We start from the raw sequence: 19,707 nt of genomic DNA, 5'->3' as shown, positions 1-19,707 counted from the left end.
ATACAAGCACGTTGGAAAACAGTTTGTCAGACTTGTAAAGCTGATGGTGTTGGGAGTCTAGGCCTGAGCAGTGCTACTTCCTGGTGCCCACCCTGGAGAATATATGGCCTATGTATATAAGGAGACATGACTGAGGATGTTCCAAGCAGGATTGTTTATAATAGCAAAACCATGGGATAATTTACTGCTCCCTTATTAGGGGAATGTATAAACTTTTATTTATTGAAATTATAGGAAAGTATACAATAACTAAAACTGTAACCTAGATCTACAGATAGCAACATGAATAATTGCACAAAGAAGCATAATGTTAAGTGCAAAACATGTAAATGTATGTGCATGATACTATTCATAGAAAATATGAAAGAGACAAACCACTAATATATGTACATTTTATGGTTACATAAACGTGTATTAGGACACTAATATTGCAAAAGAATAATGCTCACACATTTCAGAGTAGGGGCCATCCTGGGGGAGAAGGGATGTGGTGTGGGGTCAGATGCTCCTGAAACATCTTATATAAATATATATTTTTAAAGAGAGTCATTTGATGCGAATATGGCAAGATGGTACCATCTGCTTAATCTCAGGGATGAATCCATGGGTATATGTTATGTATTTTTAAAAATGTTTTTGCTTTTCTGTATGTTTGACATTTATAAACAAATATATTTTGAATGTCTTATTTTATGCTAAGCAATTTTTCTAAATAAAAAACAAAATATAAAAGAGTGAGTGGAAAGAGAAATCATACATTGACACACTTTGTTGGAAGTGTGTTTGTGCTGCCTGGGATTACAGGGGGCTCTGCAGTATAATGCAGGTGAGTGTGAGCAGGCCTCCTATACTGCCTCTATCAGCAAAGATATGTAAACTTGAACCAATGCTTAAGTCTGGGGAGGGTGGCAGAGAACTGAACAAAGTGGTCTTTTCTAGTTAAATCACGTGTGAATGTTTTCTTCCTTTAGGATGGAGCCAGCAGTGTGCTGGTGGAGAGGAGAGTGGGCCTGCCTGGGGCCTCCACGGACAGCAGGATGTGAGTACAGCTGCTTCTGAAAAACCTCTGGTTCAGGCTCTGGGATGTAGGGTAACAGGGCAGTTTATATTGAAGCCAGGAAGCTATACATTTTCTAACATAAAGACAACTTTGCATGAAAGAGCTGAGAGTCTATCCCTTTTCGATGGAGGCAGAAGGCCCCTGACCACCAGTTCTCTATTGGCCTTAACCTTTTCACAGCTGGACGGGAGGATTCTGGGAAATAGCACATCCCAGACGAGGGATGCTGTGGTGCCAAGGGGTTAACAGGCACTTTGTGTGAAGTTTTAATATTCCACAAATGAAATGTGCATGTGAAATGGGAAAAAAAGAGGAAAAGATTATATTTGTCAGCTGGGCTGCCATATGTTGTTCTGGCCGGAGCACAGAAAAAATGGTGACAATTCTTTACTGAATGAGAATCTCTGTTAACTCCTGATTTCATGCCTTCCTTTGGACAAGCAGTTTTCTTCATGACCAGGCAGAGTCTAAGATACTGATTTTGATGGGGGCAATCTGCATATACCGCTAAACAGTAGAACGTTGGCATTGCTTGGCTTGATTTTCAGGAAGTAGAAAAAAGCAGGAAAATCATAAAATTCATCTGCATATTTTCTTTATTAAAAGGATACTGGCCCTTAGGGTAAAAACAGTGCTCTGAAAGAGTAGCTAGCTGAATGACAAATGGAGAGGTTATGTTGGCAGATCTGTAGGTTCTCACCAAAGTCATCATCACCTAATTTCAGAGAAGTAACTTTGTTACACTAAAGGCTTTTCTTATTCATATTTGGTGGGTTATGATGCCTATGCTAGTGAAAAATAAATGTCTAAGACTATATGTTCAAGAAAAATAAGTAAGATTCAGCTTTGGTGTGAGCGGGTTATTTTTCCTAATTATGTTTCTGCACTTGAAAATGCTACACTGGACAAAATTACTTTTTCTTTAAATAGTGTTTTATGGATTCTGTTTACTGTTTGTCTTAGTAATATAATCTAGAACTATTGAAAATTATAAAAAAAATTAGAAAACGAAAATCCATAATTCCAATATCTAAAGATAATAGTAATATTTTAATATATTTTTCCATATTATGAATAAATATATAAATAATTTTTACATAGTTGACATTATATTATTAAAGATATTGTTGTTAATATAATTCTTTTTTTTAAATCCTCACCCGAGGATATGTTTTTATTGATTTTAGAGAGGGAGAAAAAGAGAGGTAGAGAGAGACATTGATTTAGAGAGAAATACCCATCAGTTGTCTCCTGTACATGCCCAACCAGGGATCAAATCCATAACCTAGATATGTGCCCTGACCAGGAATTGAACCCACAACCTTTGGTGTGTGGAATGATGCTCCAACTAACTGAGCCACCTGGCCAGGGCTTAATACAGTTCTTAATAGTTCCATATATCCTACTGAGAGCATGTTCTGTTCATTGTTAACTATTTCCTATTATTTGTTAGTTTACTTTCCTCTCACAGACAAGTCAAATCATCCTTTTCCTTATGTGACTAAAAGCAAGTGAATGCTCCCTGGGCCAGTTAAAGTATGTATATAATAAAAGCCTAAGTGACTTTTATGGCAGAATGACCAGAACGACCAGTTGCTATGATGCACACTGACCACAGGGTGAGTGCCGCTCAGCCAGAAGCCAGGCTCACGGCTGGCAAGCGTAGCTGCGGTGGCAGGAGCTAAGGAGCAATGGGTCCCGGACTGCTAGAGCCCCGGACTGCGAGAGGGATGGTTGTCTGCTTGGGCCTAAGCCGGCAGGTGGACATCCCCTGAGGGGTCCCAGACTGCAAAAGGGAGCAGGCCGAGCTGAGGGACCCTTCCCCCACCACCACCCATGCATGAATTTTGTGCACCGGGCCTCTAGTAATTTATAATCTTACAGGAATACTGTGAACTGAGTTGACATTCTCTGGGGAGGAGTTTGGAGAAATAACTATGGGGAGGGCCTGGAAAAATGAGGGAGTGGAAAATAGGGGCAGAGTCAGGTGGTGGCAAAGAGCCCCAAGCTGCTTGCGTGAGGAGATAATCTGAAATAAAAGAGCACTCCTGCAAGAATGAGATCCTTCCCTTCCCCCCACTAAGTAGAGTGAACCAGCTACTGCAGATTATTTCTTGAAATCTAGGAAGCGTGAGCAGAGAGCAAGCGGCCCAGCCAGAGCTGCACTGAGCCTCTGTTCAGCTGTCCTCTTACCTGTCCAGCCCTGGGGGCCCTACTTGGGCTATGAAGGGATGCACAGAAGACTAATTACTCAGCATTAAAATACTGAGACTAATTACTCAGCATTAGAATACAGAAACGTACAGGAGGCTGATCAGAGGAACGTCGTTCATGTTCATTTCAGAGTAAATAGAACACAGCGATGAACAGCTAAGAATGAGCAAGGTGAGAAGGGACAGCCTAGGCAAGGGTACTCCAAAGAAGGAAAAGGAAGAAGTAGGGGTGGGAGGAGAATAAATGAATACTGAATTCAGTTTGTCAAGGAACTAAAAATAATTTCCCCTAAACGTTTCCCTTTTTAGAACAACATAATAAGAAAATGAGTAGCTCAAAGATGATGATGAAACAATAGAATGAGAAGGAAAGGTAGAAAGCAGAATTAAGAAAATAATTTTATGATTAAATCAATATCATTAATGGCTAATGAGGCAGATAATAGCAGCTACCATTTACTGAGTATTTAGTACATTGTCCAAAGTGCTGCATATAAATTACTTCCTTTAATACCTACAAAAATACTATGAGCAAGTACTACCTTTATTATCTAATCATCAAATGGCAAAGCTGAGACACAGTATGGTTAAGTTATTTCTACTCACTAGAAAGTAGGAGAGGCAAGATTTTAACCCCATCCATGTTCTATGACTCTGTGCATATGTAGTTTGATCCCAATTATTTAAAGTCAATCTTTCCATCTATCTATCTGTCTATCTATCTATCTATCTATCTATCTATCCATCCATCCACCCATCTTTCTATTTTACATGTGCAGAGATGAAATTCATCTAGTACAATAGCTATTTCTGGATGAGTTTTTTCTTTATACTTTCTCTTATTGTTTCACTTTTAAAAAACAGTATTTTTTACCAACTTTATAAAAACAGTTAGATGAGTATTATAATATCACAACAATAATAATATGATTGTAGTAAGCCTTTGAACTCTTATTCCTATATCATACACTTCATAATTTACTTCCTTATTTATCTTCCAGTGACCTAAACATGTCACGTCACTTCCTTAATAAGGTTAGCTATTTGTTGTGATATGATTTCTTTTTTAGCATTTGACATTTGAAGATGTCTCAAGACACCAGTCATATCATATTTTAGTTTTAGACATTCTTTACATTTGAACTGAAACTTCTGAACCTGAATCCCACCTACATTTCAATGTTTCTTATATTCCTATCCTATGTGTATGGTATAATTTGCTTTTTAAGTTTAATTATTGGATATCTTCACCACTAGAATGTAAGTTCCATGAAGGCAAGGAGTTTTGCCTGTCTTGTTTTTCCCCCAACACCTAGAATAGGTCCTAGCTACAGTGGTCGGCAAACTCATTAGTCAACAGAGCCAAATATCAACAGCACAATGATTGAAATTTCTTTTGAGAGCCAAATTTTTTAAACTTAAACTTCTTCTAACCCCACTTCTTCAAAATAGACTTGCCCAGGCCGTGGTATTTTGTGGAAGAGCCACACTCAAGGGGCCAAAGAGCCGCATGTGGCTCGCGAGCCGCGGTTTGCCGACCACTGGCCTAGCACATAGGGTGCTTCATAAATGTTTGTTGAATGAATGAAATGGACTTTGCTAACAGAAAGCAGAGCAGAGAAAAAAAATCATAGAATTGTCGAATCCTTGAAGTAAACTTGACTTTTAAGTATCATTTGACTTGAATTTAATTGTTCATATGGCAATTTTTCACACTTAAATGATAGAATTCATATTTTAAAATACATAATAAATACTTGTTTTATATGCTTAAAATATTTCACAGCCTTCATATCACACACAAATAATCCTCTTAAGAGGTTTCCTTTTTGAAAGGATCAGTTGTAAGGCCAAAGCAAATATGCCTGGAAATGGGAGGAAAACCCCTATGTTTTTCTGCAGCCATGTGCTAGTAAAATATATTCTTGTGGAAAGGATCAGGTTTAGTTCACATAGCTTTTCATTTGATTTCATTGCCAACATAAAACAATAAGGAGCTTAATAATTTTTTCTTTTTGGTTTTTTAGTGTTTGGCACAACTGGTTTTACAGTTTCACATGATAATTGGCTGTTGCTGAGTAGCTGCTGTCACCTTTAGCTAGAGCACAAGTCTGCAATTCCACAGTGGTTCCTGTCCACCTTGTGCCTGGAACACTTTGCCCATTCACATCACCTGCCCATTCCTGTAGGCATTTGAGTTTGTCACCTGTGCTCCTTCCTGCTCCCATGACTTGTTGCCTGCATGGAACATTACCTTTCTGCTTCTGTTTTTGATGGAATAGTTTCCTTCCTTACATATCATCTCATTATGCATATAATTAAAAACATCTCCTTAAGGATTTCCTAAGGAACTGGGTTTGGTGTTTCTTTTCAATTTGATTTTGCTCATTGCATATATATATATATATATATATATATATATATATATATATAATTTGCCATTTTAATGTGGATTTTATGGATGACTTTCTTTCCCACAAACCTTTACCATGTCCTTATAATCTTGACTGCATAGCTTATTTCACTTCTCTGTCCATAATCTTTATGTTGGATTTGGAGAAGAAAATTAAAAGAGGAACTGGAAAGGAAGCAGGAAGGAGTAAGGGACATTCTGGAGGAATTTATCATGACTCATGAACGGGAAAATTGAATTAAAGTCATTTGCAGAAAAATAATTTCACTGCTCCCTTTTCTTTGTATATTACCATATGCACTTCAGTGTTTTTAAAACATTTATTTGTAAAAATATTTTATAATAATTAAAATATACTTTAATGATAAAATTAAAAATTTAAAAATAATTTTAAATATTTAAAATTGTTATGAATATATATAGGCTCTTCCAATTTTTTAAAGCAAAATATGGACAGGAATTTATTTGTTCATATCTCTGTATCACCAGCGTCTGATCCATTAGGTGTTTTTTAAGTAATTCTCATTCAGTCGTTTTTTTCATGTAAAACTGATGGATCTGACACAGTCTCATTTTGTTCCTGGCGTGTCTCTCATGGAATGCTATAAATCGTCTGCTGAAGGCAGGTAGCAGGAAGAAGCAGAAAAATGAGAGTGATATTGTCTTAGTAATACTAAGATTAGGTAATCAATAGGGTGACCATATGTCCTATTTGCCTGAGACAATCCCAGTTTATTCCTATTGACTTGGCATGATTATTATAGCATCACTTTCACTCTCAAAGTGTCCTTGTTTGGATGAGAAATTATATAGATACGCTATTAATCAGGGCCCAGATAATCAAAAGCTATTTGTAATCTAATCACAGGGAGTTAAGGTTTTTGTCTTGTTTTGGTGGAAAATGGGGACCTAGCTACCTAAACTGAAAATTATAAAATGCATGACCACTTTTTAAGATATTTTATACATGTACACACAGATGTAAAGCACTTCATACTACTGTCTTGTATTCTAATTATTTCTACAGTTATTTCCATTGGCCTTAGAACACTCTTCCACACTTGGAAATATCTTTGTTTTCTCTTAATGCCTTGCAAAGAGTTTTGCACTTCGTAGACATTCAATAAATATTTGTTCAATGGAATTGAGTCAAATGGGATAAAATTGTTAAGTTGCTTCATCATGGATAATTTGCATTGGTTTGTCCTCCTGTCTACAAACTGGGGGGATCCAGTATGCCACTATAATTTTACATATTTGGTATACTGAAGTAATTTTTTATGCCTCCTTGCTTTGCTGTCTCCTTAAAAGCTCTAGTTGTGTATTGTTGCAAAGCTTTTCTTCCCTGCAATGGTTGAAAAGAATTATATTCGTTGAGGAAAAATGTCCACCTTATTTTTTTGGGAATATATTGAACAGAAATGGTATCATTTTTTTTTCTGGCCAAGGTTTTGATCAGAAGCACAACAGGGGACTATCAATAGGATATTGTCCATAACTTGCAATTTTCATTAGTCAAAAATTCAATGAATAATTTTTTGGCCCTATTGAGATTTCAAGAGATGCAAAGAACCACATAGAGGACCAAGCTTTGAGAATCTGTGTATTTTGTATTTGAGAACAGAAACTCCCAGCCAACTGGCAAAGCACTGAGCTCTTCTAGCAAGTTATAGGGTGGAAATTATTTCTCTTCTCACCCATCTGCTCTAGGAGCCATAGTTCACATTTAGAAGTAGCACAACTTACAGTGAGGGGAAAAAAAAGACCATCAATGGGAGGTCAAAAAGAAGAATAAAAGGACATCATCGAAATAACAGCAAATACAACAGCAAAAACAAAGACAATTCTCTTTGTAATATTCATGCAAAAACCCTAATTTTATATTACCGTCACCTGGCACAATCATTCTACATAGATTCCTGTACTACCTTTTGGAAAAATGAATAGGCACTTTTAATGATATGTGAGAGTATTTCTCTGCAATGGAAAAGCAATAGCCCTTCATTAAGTGTGTTAACAGGGGCAAAGGAGTGAGAGGTGAGCCATGGAAGGGGATTCATCATAAACAGAGGTAAATATCCCAAGAAGGAAGGAGAGAAGAGAGACTTGGGGGAAAGGCTAATAGTACTGAAGACATTTCTCTCTCTAAATTTCTTTTATCAGCTTTGAGCAGCTAAGGGAATCAATCACATGTTTTCTTGGCTTACCTTGAAAAGGTAAGACCCTCTGCAGCTGGCAGAGAGGAATGCCTCTTTGAATCCCGTCTGCTACTCATTACAGGTGATAATACTCTTCTGTGGCTCAGCATAGTTCAATTGGGCAGGTAAACGGAAGCCAAGAAACTTAAAATATAGCAACTGAAAGGAGCCTATTCAAAAAGCTGGACACATCCCACAGGAAGGCAGCTTTTCTTTTTCTTTTTATTAATATAAGCAAGACCAATATAAAGTAATTTTCAGGAATAATCTCATATTCAGAATCACACCAAAATACCTCATACTGAAGTATTGCCTTAAAATACCAATGTTTTGGGAAACCAGTTATAGTCAATAGTGTAATGAGTTATATGACTTAAAGTATTTGTGTTTTCATTTAAAAATTATCTTTGGCCAATTGTCTAATCCTTCATCCTTTCATACACATGATCTATTGATTTTATTTATGAGTGAGGAGGGTACCTGTTAAATTCCCAGCCTAAAAGAAGATGAGAAAAAATTAGATCCAGGTAAACTATCTTGTTTTAAAGAGACTCTTCACAATGTATATAGTTTTTATTTTTTGGAATTTTCTTATGCAATTGTCTTCTACTCTTGTGACATTTGACCTGCAAAGAGTGTTGCAATTTTTTTTTTTTTTTTTTTACTAGATGAGGACACATCTCTTAACCAGGATGTTCTAAAATGTTGTATACTTTGAACATGTGAGTTACTCTTTAAGACAAAGCGTCACATCCTCTGAATTCTCCCCTGATCCTCTCACAAAATGAATTACTCTCACTCCTGGGCTCCGGCGGCCCACTATCTGTAATACTCTAGTAGAGTTTCTAGGAGTGTGGGGGGAAGGCCTGGATATAGGCCAGCTGTGCCTGGGGGAGTCAGGAAAGGCTTCAGAGAGGTGATGTGGGACCCGGATCTGGAAGGAGGTGTGGTTTGCCAGGTGGAGAAAGAATACTTTTAGAGTTTAGTGTTTATAAGACTCTGCCCTTATGTATAGAAAAGAGTCTCACAAAAAATATCTCCAGCAATTATCTGGCACATGTAAGTGCTTGATATTTGATTGAAAGGAGTGCTAAGCTGAGATGGGCATTTATCATCCAGTCCCCCAAATGGGATCACTTCCTTTTGCTAAGTCCTTCATATGTATAAGAAAGCCCTATGGATCTGGAAATGCTTGGTGGCTTTATAGATATTTAATGTCTCTAGTTATCTCTACTCTATCCAGAGGTTTTCAATGTGAGATTTTATTACTAGGGCGATACAAAATTCCAATCCTTCTGAAAGGTGATGCTAACAAGTCTTAGGTATTCAATATATGATGACTATTCAAATAACTTGGCATTGTTAATGTAACTATCAGTATGTTTTAAAATGTCATGTGAAAAATAGTGTGTATGGTCTTATATTATTTTTATATTTGGTTTTTGGCTTGATGAGTTTCAGATTAAAAAAAAAAGCAGGACAAATTTCTTTGAATTTCACCATCATATAAATGACGAGGATGACTTTGTACTTTTCACTGTGCCCAGACATCATGGAATAGCCACATGGTCATGCTCACATGCCACAACTGTTATATAGGAAACATTTAAATATGCCCAATAATGCAGACTCCTTTCAAATGGAGTCATAACTAGAAATGGTAAGATACAAATTTTGGGTGGGTTTTGTGTTGTTTTCTTTTGCATTACAGCATTCACAGATTTTTTGGGGGGTGCTTGATAAAATCATTAGAATCTTTTTTTATTTCATATTCTCTTGATTTTTCTATCGCTGCTGAGAAAACACTCTTATTTTCTGAAACACAAAAACAAGTGGGGAAAGTGAGAAATCTTCCTTAGGTAACCTCAGAACAGAGGAACTTTGTGCATTATGCAGCCGAGGCCATGCCAAAATGCAATTTGGAGGGTGTCCAGCCCTTCATTGGAAAGTAATGGTTTTCACTGAACTGAGTTATGACCAGCTGTTTACAGACAGTCTGTGACATACTGATAGAGCAGAACACCGTATGTTGCTTTCCAAATCAAATGATACAAGAAGTGTGACAGAGTGGAGAAACATCTGTCATTAGCAATTTTCAGCACGCTTCACTAATTCTGGACAAAATACGAGTAATGAACTTACCGCAGGAAACTTCAAATACTACCACTGCTGAAACAAGGATAGAAACAGCGAGTCCTCCTAATGGCTTCTAATTTAATTCATTTGCAGTAAGAAACAAACAAAGTGGGTTATTTGTTTTTGATCATAGGGTAGTAAATACTACTGCTGATGACAAACACTTACTTTAATCAAAAAATGGGGATCGCCAACTGCAACTTCCTTTAAGTTCAGATGGAAAGCTTTATGGCTCCTTTATTTGTTGGACAGGGTGGGTTTTGTTTTTGTTTTTGTAAGCATCCTGACTACGGTGAAATCTCTCCCGGTTGGTGTCACAGACACGCTGAGCTTGGGGTAGCTATGGTTGTGACAGATTTGTTGGACCTGCGGTGATATTTACATAATATTAAATGTTCCTAATCTTTCTACAAAGGAGCTTGTATAGAAGAATGTGTTAGGTCTTTTTCAAGCTGCTTTCTCCCTACCACTTCTCATCTCTCTGTGTTGTTGTTTTTTTCCTGGCTGATGATTTTTATTTTGCGGTCCCACAAATTTTCACAGTTCTGTAACGAGCGCATGGTCCTCATACAGCATCCACATGGTTCTCTACCGGTCGACGTCACACTGTTGATGAGATCTTGGAGCCAAACCATGTGAAGGCTGCAATCTGTGAGCATTTTTCTTTTGTATCTTTGCAATCAATGGAGCTATTAAACCGTTAACATTCAAGGCCTACTCAGCTCAGCTTACTCTTGGTTAGCGCCAATATGGCAAAATTCCTAAATGGACAGAATTGAATTTGACTCTAGAAGAAGGAAAAAAAAAAGAAGAGGAAGAAGAAGAAGAAAGATGGTTATTATTTATCTGAGGTTTCTGCTAATATTAAAAAAAAAATGGCAATGTAAGATGCAGGCATGAGATCTTGCCTGATCCGTTGGTGTTCTACTGATGGGAACTACTTTGGACTGTGTCCCAGAACAAAAAGACTGAACGCCATTCGGAACTGATGACTGTAAAATGAGTGTAGGAAGTCTTGGAGGAGCTTCTTAATTATAAAATTATTCATGATAAAATGGCACTAATCTCAAATTCCCAGTTTCTTGTAAATTTTAGTGTGGTACCACATAAAAATGGCTTATTGCTTTACACACCTTAGATAAACCAGATCCAGCCTTGGTACGTTTTGGGGGAAATCATCTCCAAATCCTTTAAATCTTTCACTCTTCTTCTTTTTCTTTCCTTTTTTTTTTTTTTTACACGAATGACATATACTGACTGATCTATCTCTTTTTAAGTGATTGCCTAAATTATCTCATGGTTGAGAAGATGTATTCTAAGATATGTAAATGCCAAATTCTTCCGGTTTTTATAGACATCTGCATTGAAAAACAAAACAAAGCAAAAATATAGATGCCATTGAAACCCATCATTACGTTTGTGATCTAGATAATAAAGTAAGCAGACCCGAGCAATTCGCTAACACTAACGCTATTCTTTACATAAACAGTAAATGTTTAGATTTTCCTGTTCACTGACTAACAGCACACATATCATAAACACTAAGCTGTTATAGTACGTTTCGTGTGTTGATTCACTTTAACAGTTGTTAGTGTGAAGACAGGAAAAGAAAAGTGGGTGTAATGAGACCATGTGCAGTATGCTGTGAAAACAGAGGCCCTTATTTGGCATAATGGGTTGCACCATAAGGGCCATAAAATTGTGCATGTGTTAGTATCATTTTAATTATTACGGGTGCCACATGTTAAGCAGAATAGCGGAACTACTAAAACAGCTTCAAAATCCTTACTGCTGATCGCTGCATTTAATTACAAATAGGAACATTTGGAGATAGGTCACCATAAAACCCTTCTGTTGTCAAATGAGCTCAAATCTGATTTTTGTAATTATGTTTTTATACCACAGATCCTGTTGAATAACTATAGGGAATAAAATTTTAATAAGTGCTGATTAAATGTAGGTACATCTTGCTGCCTAAGAATATTTATGAATGCCCATCACATTTAAATCAAGGTACCATCACCATTTTCTTATGGACAGTGCTTTGATCATTCAACCTTAATGCAAATAAGCAGAGTAAATTTATGTGCCATGAAATATTGTGTGTTTTTTTCAGTGAAGCACAAAAGCACTGGATTTCAATTATTCATTCTGTTTGTGAGCACTGTGTACTGTACTGTAATTCTCCAGAACCCAAATGTTTTCATTACCCCTCCACACATCAGACTCAGTGGGGTCTTGTAATTAACTTTTCTAAGGCAGGGTTTTATCGAGGAAGATGACAACTTATGTCTATCTTTTGTTCCCTACTAGAATAATATGGTAAGTTCCCTTTTTTAAAATCTTTTTTATTCCTTTGGGATTACTTATTTGTTTGTTGGTTTGTTGCTTGGGCTTTAAAAATCATGAACACATTGTGTTTACCAAGAAAAATGGTGCATTGGGTGCATCATATGAGCTATATCTCCATCTTGTGAAAAATGGTTTTGAAACCTTGCATAATGGTTAGCCCTCCTAGCTCTTTTGAACATGAAATCATCACTGTGTTTCCAATAGAGATGAGAAATGTAAGATCATCTAAAGAAGGATGATGGCTGGTGGGTAATGGCACATGGACGTTATGAGTTATTACAAGGAAATAGGCCAGCAACAGGGCTGGCACACTTTGAAATTGATATCTGCTAATGTTGGTATGGGATCTCACAGATATTAAAGCAGGCATACTTATAAGCAATCCACTTGGATACATAAATGTATGGTCTTTATAAGTCTAGAAGGCATAAAATACTTCATGTGCCTTCTGGATTTAAGAAGTTTGATTCTTTGGATGAGTAATATTTCTTTAGAATTTTCATGTTTTTCTGTATATTCAGGAAGTCCATTTAGTCGGAGGGGTTGCTCAGTGAACTTGGAGAATGGAATCTTGCTTTCTAGCAAAGGTATTTCTCAAGAACATGAAAGAGTTTTGTTTGTAGAACTCCCCAGGATTATCTGTTGATGTTAAGCACTTAATCCACATTTTAGACAGCTTTTTAAATCTCCAATAGTTCTGCAGTGTAATCATTCAAAGAATAGTATGTTTTCCAATCCATGTCTCCTATAGCCACTGTTTCAGATAAATGAAAAGGCAGCATTTCAGTAAAGACCTGGAAGACACACGCACCACTATGAGACAGATGCCATCCATGTTGGCAGGTGTATATTGCTCCCTAAATATGCAAATCATTCTGCTCCAATACCCAAAAACAGGCTTTGAGGCTGCAAAACAGAGGGACAAATAGGGCTTTCCTCTGAGGTAAAGATACAATACATATGAGTGGACCTAAGGCTTCTGGGTGGTCCCTGCTTGAGACCTGCTACTTGCCCAATGCTGTATGTTTATCGTTTGAAACTGTAGTGTCATAGTAATTGGCATCTTTAAGGAGTCAGTGATGCCAAAGATAGAGGTTGCAAAGTTTTGCCTCCATCATTTGAAAGCATCGTTTGATAGTGTCAACTTACTTCTTCAGCTCAGTTCTGATAGATAAACTAGATGTCTTTAAAAGTCAGATTGCCACCTGGCACTGTTTGGAACTCTGGTAATGATGTACTGTAGGAGATACTAAATGTTAGCTGGAAGTGTGTCCTTTATGAGAAAGTTAATTAATTAATTGTGAAAAAAATTTCAGAATCATTGATATTTGCCTTTATCATTCATGGGAATGGATAAAGGGAAAAACCCTACAGATATAAGAATCAAATTACCAGGAGTAGTGTGTAGCACAGTAATTCTGTTAATTTGTGCCCTGTAACATAGGAGTAGGTTCGATAATCAACCAGAATAAAATAAAGGGCAAGGAGAGATGAAATGACAGATTGGAGAGAGAAAAGGGATTTCTTGTTTTCCAAATAACTGGTTCTCTCTTTTCTAATATTCAGCTTTTACAAAGATTGATCAAGTTTGTTTTAAACAAACTTATAAAATAATCCAGAAAACTTTTAGTTAATAGGTGTTTACTGAGAAACCTTTCTTGCTGGGTAGTGGGTGGGGTGGTAGGGTACTGAGCAGTTCAGCCCAGGACCCTGCTCTCAGCAAGCATCCCACGGGCCGGCTGGGCGTTCATAACCACCACTAGATCTTTGCCATCTGAGTATTTAGAAAGGGTTTCCTTGCTTGTCAGAGGAGGTCTGGTTAATCTCTTGACCTCTGTCCAGCTGTAAATTCCTTTCATTTCTTTGAAACCTGGAGTGTGTATGGTGCTTAGCAATACAGATGGATTAGCGTGTCTTCTCTAAAGAGATAGAAAGATCAGAAAACATATACCAATCCAAGAAACTATCTGTTAAATCAAAACGATGTGGCCACATGTTTTAAATTGTAAAATGTGGCCATGCTTCCTTCCTGCTCTGATGGACAAGGTTTATCACAACAATCAATTGCCAATCAGCAATTCAGAAGCCCAAATCAGACAACACCTCCCTCTACTTCTTCCTGACCCACTATGAGTTCTCAAAATCTTTTCATTGAAAATCTTTCTTTGTGTCTCCTTCAAGAAAAATTGAAGGACTAATAGAGAGCATTGGTAATTTTAAGAAGATTTGTCTCATAATTATTTTCTTCATGTCTTTGAGGTCAATAGATTGAAGGGCCAGAATAGACTGTTTAGAATCATTTGTTTCCTGAAATACTCAATGTCTCCTGCTATTTCTAATAGGAACGTTTTCATTTTGTTGTTTTATTAGAGGATGTAACTGCTGGTGAACTTGGTCAAAGAGTTTATTAGCCAACCAATAGGCACATCTTAGACACCTGGCACTTCTTGGCTGGCTGGCTGCACTTGAGGCTAGCCATGCTAGCGGAGAAGCAACAGGCAAATGACATCATGGTTTCTGGCTCACTTTCCATTCTGATGTTCAGAATTCATTGGAAAATTTTTCACAGATAAAACAGTTCACATGCTGAGCTTTTTAAAGAATTTTAAACACTGTAAAATAGATTATGACTATTTTATGCAAGCTCTCAAAGTTCTTACTGTTATGAAATTTGTTTTCCTTTTCATGGGAAATTTGGTCCCTTTACCTTCAGTTTCATTTTCCTAAGACGGATGTCTATTTGTGTACCGTAAAGTACTTTAAAGCATTTTCCCAAGCTAAGTTGGAAAAAAAAACCTGCCACTCCTTTTCAGAAATTTGAAAAAAAGAACACAAAAACCCCCAAACAACCAAGCAAAAAAAAAAAGCCTTTTCTAGAAGCAAGTTGTGTGGTGGTTGTGCTATGAGCATATCACATTCATTGGTTGACCACAAATTTCCCAGGGCTCATATGTTTCCATATGTCTTGAACTTCCTGTATACATTCTAAGTTATAAGTGAAACTAGTCACATTAATATTTGGCATTAATAATTATTTAAATATTTGACAACAAATAAAGTCAAATATATTCATATTATCTGTGTAAGTGCATATAATGTATATTTATATATCCCTAATATAAAAACATATACAATTCTTTTAGTTTCAGGTCCAAACTATGATTTACATAAAAAGCAGCTTGTAAATCAGGGAGTAAAGTTGTCTAGTCATGGCAATTCTTACTAAACAGAATAAAATTACTCAACTTGATTTATCAGATTTTCCCTCAACTACCTTTTGGCAGAGGGACAAATCAAGAGGAAACAAGATGATCCTGGAAATTTCAAAAGCAACTTCTAGAAGGTGTCCTGGGTTAGTACTCATTCAGGACTTCTAAATTTGTATCTACGTATGCATTCTCCTTTTCCCCATTTCTTTCTCTAACTTCCATGATCAATTCCCATATCTTGTATATTCTATTATTTCTCTTATTATTCTGAATTGCAAGTAATTGGGACTAGCCCATTATTCTGTCCTGGGTGGAGTGTCATTAACCTGTCCTTCTCCCTCCCAGCCATGTCTTCTCATCATTGCATCATGCCTAAAATGGTGCATAGTCCATGGTGATCAATCAATACTTCTGTCCAGTTGAACTGAGTTCCAGATGTTTCACTAGTTCAATATTAACTGAAAGAATTAAGCACCAAAGTGCACTGGTTTCCACTTAATTGAACTCTCTAGTTAACTAAAAACTAACGAGAAGTTTGGTGTATGTATTTCCACCGTTGCTGAAAAATGTACCTGCTGAATTAGAGAAAGTCTAATGAACAGCCCAGCTCTTCTACTGAGCATTAGAGCGTTTCTATTAGGTCCAAATCCACATGAGACTCACCTTTGAATCTGGAGCCCAACACAGTCTGAGGGGCTTATCTCAGGGGCTCAACAATTATTTGTGGAACAAAAGAGTTGGTTATTTTATTTATTTCTATAATACATAATTAATTTAATGCCTACATTTTGCTGGATTTTCAACAAACAGGATTGGTAAAATTATTTCTATTTAATTCTCAAAGAGAAAATTTAGTTCATTGAAACCACACCCACATTGAGCCTTCAATTGCCCCAGTATTATAATATTTGTGGCTTAAAGATCATTTTTGACCAGAAACACTTTATGTCAGTAGAAAACATCTTGAGGACAGGAACTTCAGAGGCTGAATTCATATACCAATCTTCAACAAAAAGACTGTTTATGAAGTTGGAAATGAAAACACGCTTCAAAAACACAGCACAGAAATTTTAAGTTGATACCAACTACGAATATACTTGCATGGGTGGTGGATTATTTTTTAATTATTGAAGATTACACCAAACTAGAAAGATATTTTACTCCAATTTAATTTTTTCATTCTTTCCCTTTTCCTCAAACCTTCATATTGTTTGACAGTATGTTGCACGACTGTTGCCTGTAAGTGTGAAAAGTCAAGATGAGAGTTCACAGCAGGTTGATGGTCTGGAGATGAGAAGTCTGTCTGAGGACATTTCAAAGTTGCAAAGGTATTATTCTCACATGGAGTTATTTCTCAGTAGGTGTGAACAATAGCTACTCATCAAGCTGGTGTAGTGTGAAATAGAGTTTCCTGAAAAATGATGTGCAGACATATGCAGAAAGCCACATGCTTAGTGCATGCACAGGCTGCGTGCCTAACTCCCAAGTGTTGGAATATTTGCCAGGAGATGAGCTAGAAATGCAGAGGTTCCCTTCAGAAGTAGCCGGAAAGAGGCACAGCTCAGAATCAGCACTGATCCGGTGGGCTCTAGGCATGCACATGTTGAAGAACAAAAAGTGGGCAGGGCAGCTGTGTTGGAGAAGGGAGGTTTGAAGAAAGGGGAGGGATCTGGTTTTATGCAAGACATCAGAAGTCTTTCTATGTAAGGCTAGAAGACCCACTGCCCTGAAAGCAGTTTTGTTCATCCTGCTGTACACCGTGTTACAATTTTGAGGTCACAGTTGCGTTTTACTCATCTCCAGTGCTGAATGAAGAGATTCCCATGTAGAGGTACAACCATGCCCACGTGTGTGTGTCTGCTGAGGAAGTATCTGCCCAAGTTCATGCATGGCTCCCGGGCTCAGTGTATTATTTGGGTATTAGGTTTGTTTGTACCTTTTCTCCAAACAGCTCAGGCACCGCAAACAGACCTTTCCATGAATATTTTTCTCAGCTGCATGGTTCTCCTCATGACTTTGACAACTGCGCAGTAAGGAGGGAGGCAGTTAGGGGAGTAGACAGCATGCTTTTGAGTACGACATAAAAAAAGCAGATATATCTGGAATGAGGTGGGGGGAGGTGGAGAGAAAACATTCAAGTGTTTATGTATATACTTATTTTACCCCACATGTTTAAAAAAGGATTTGAGGTGCCTTACCACCCCCCGCAAAAGGTATATATGACGTAAGGCTCATGAATATATAAACAGCAAATAAAAATTGAAAAAGGAGGTAGACTCAAATATGCTAACTCTGAGGGTTAATGAGAATAAGAATGAGTCATTTCACTACACAGATGGAGGTTTACTTATGTGGTTTGGTTGGCAGGTGTGCTGACTCCATGGTGTTAATCTTCAGGTTCATTGTGTAGGAGGCCCCAGTAAATTCTTCCCTTCAGTTAGAAAGCACCCAGATAAAGAGATGCAACTTGCTTTGAATCCTAAAACTGGGCAGGTGGGGAGTCAGATATTGCTTCATATTCCAGAGTAGTTGCTTGCTGTTCTGCGAGGTTTGGTTGTCATGCAACAGGAGGTGGCTGACCAAAAAAAAAAAAAAAAAAAAAAAAAATACTGGTGCAAATTGTTTCTCATTCTCATTGGCATCAATTCATTTTTTAAGTAGCTTTTAAATTACCGAAGTAACACATGTTTCTTGCATAATTCCAAACAAAAGTATAAAGATAAAAATAAAGATTTTCTGTAAACCAATTACTCAGCAACCACCCTGTTATTTTAGGGGTGCGTTCTCTTCTGCTTTGGTCTACTTGTGCACACTCACACCTAGTTAGTAAAAGCCTGGGGTCCTCCTTGACTCTGCACTTTCTCTTACACCCAGTATCCAACATATAAGAGAATCCTGATTTCTTAACCTTCACTCTTCATAGACTTTCAGCACCTTTTCCTACTACCGGTAACATCCACTCTGAGCCACCATCAACCCTCCCCTGGCACACTCATCCCTTTCTCTCACAATCCACCGTAGTGTCTTTTGTTTTTGTTTTCTTTTTTTTTTAATTTCTTTTAATTGATTTTTTTAGGAAGAGAGGAGAGGGAGAGAGAGAGAAATGCCAATGAGAGAGATACCTGCTGCCTCTTGCATGCTCCCTACTGGGGATCAAGCTCTCAACCCAGGTATGTACCCTGACTGGGAATTGAACCAGTGACCTCTTGGTGCACAGGACAATGCCCAACCAACTGAGCCACACCAGCCAGGGCCATCGTGTCTTTTCAACACTGCATCAGAATGATGTTTTGAAGATGTATGTCAAATTCTTACTCTCCTATGTTAAAAAATCTTCAGTGGCTTTCTAATTCACACTTTTGGAGTAAAAGTCTAAATTCTCCATCATCGGAGCCTACTAGGTCCTACATTATCTGGTCTACCCTACCCTAGGTGGCATTCCATTGTATTTTAATTATCACTTACATGGTGTTCCAGTTAATAATTATACCATATTTTAGTTAACCAACTGCCTATTTATTAATATTGTCTCTTCTCATTTTTTCCTGCTATAGACAAGGCTGAAACAAATGTATCAGTATGCATATAATTACACAATTATATGAATCTGCCTTTATCAGAAACTTCCTCTGCAGAAACATTATACCAATTACTCCACCACCAACCTGCTTCTTTCAGAAGCTGACTCTGATTGTGATTCAGCCTCGATGGCGGCCAGAGCAGGCTAAGCAAGCCCTGGGATTTTGCATCTGAATTCCTATTTTGATGGTGGTGTGATTTTGAACTACTGTTGGCATCGAATCCAGTGCCAGTCTTCTTGCTTTGCCTTGTCAAATTGGACAGGGAGACGGCTGTCTTGCAAAAGTGGAATTGTCACTAATTGGCCACAGAGGAAAGACTCAAAATCTTGCCAAAAGTCTCCTGCCTTCTAAGGGAATAAAACCCCCCATATAACTTTCCCTCTCATTAGAAAGAAACAAACCCAATATGAAAAAGCACTTTGTAGATGAGAAATCACTGTATGAATGCAAGGCATTGTTTTTCTTGTAGAGGTGCTGCTGTTACAGTCACTGTGAGAGGAATGCTAGTGAGATTCCCTGGATGCTCCGATAACGAGGGCTGTCTG

At 37.5% G+C, this 19,707-nt stretch overlaps 1 protein-coding gene across 1 annotated transcript in view; it reads left to right on the top strand.

Moving 5' to 3' along the window:
- The first annotated feature begins 985 nt into the window (after positions 1–985).
- The window catches only part of CYP7B1 (cytochrome P450 family 7 subfamily B member 1), a 437,344-nt gene continuing 418,622 nt past the window's right edge, over positions 986–19,707 (top strand). Inside the window, exon 1 of the mRNA XM_080647030.1 lies at positions 986–1,039. Within this exon, the coding sequence (XP_080503156.1) occupies positions 1,038–1,039 (2 nt within the window). The 5' untranslated portion in view covers positions 986–1,037. The remainder of the gene's footprint in view (positions 1,040–19,707) is intronic.

Source organism: Plecotus auritus (assembly GCF_963455305.1).
Source record: "Plecotus auritus genome assembly, chromosome: 11".
NCBI lineage: Eukaryota > Metazoa > Chordata > Mammalia > Chiroptera > Vespertilionidae > Plecotus > Plecotus auritus.
The sequence above is the reverse complement of the archived record's forward strand: the minus strand, read 5'-3'. Positions and strand labels throughout refer to the sequence as shown.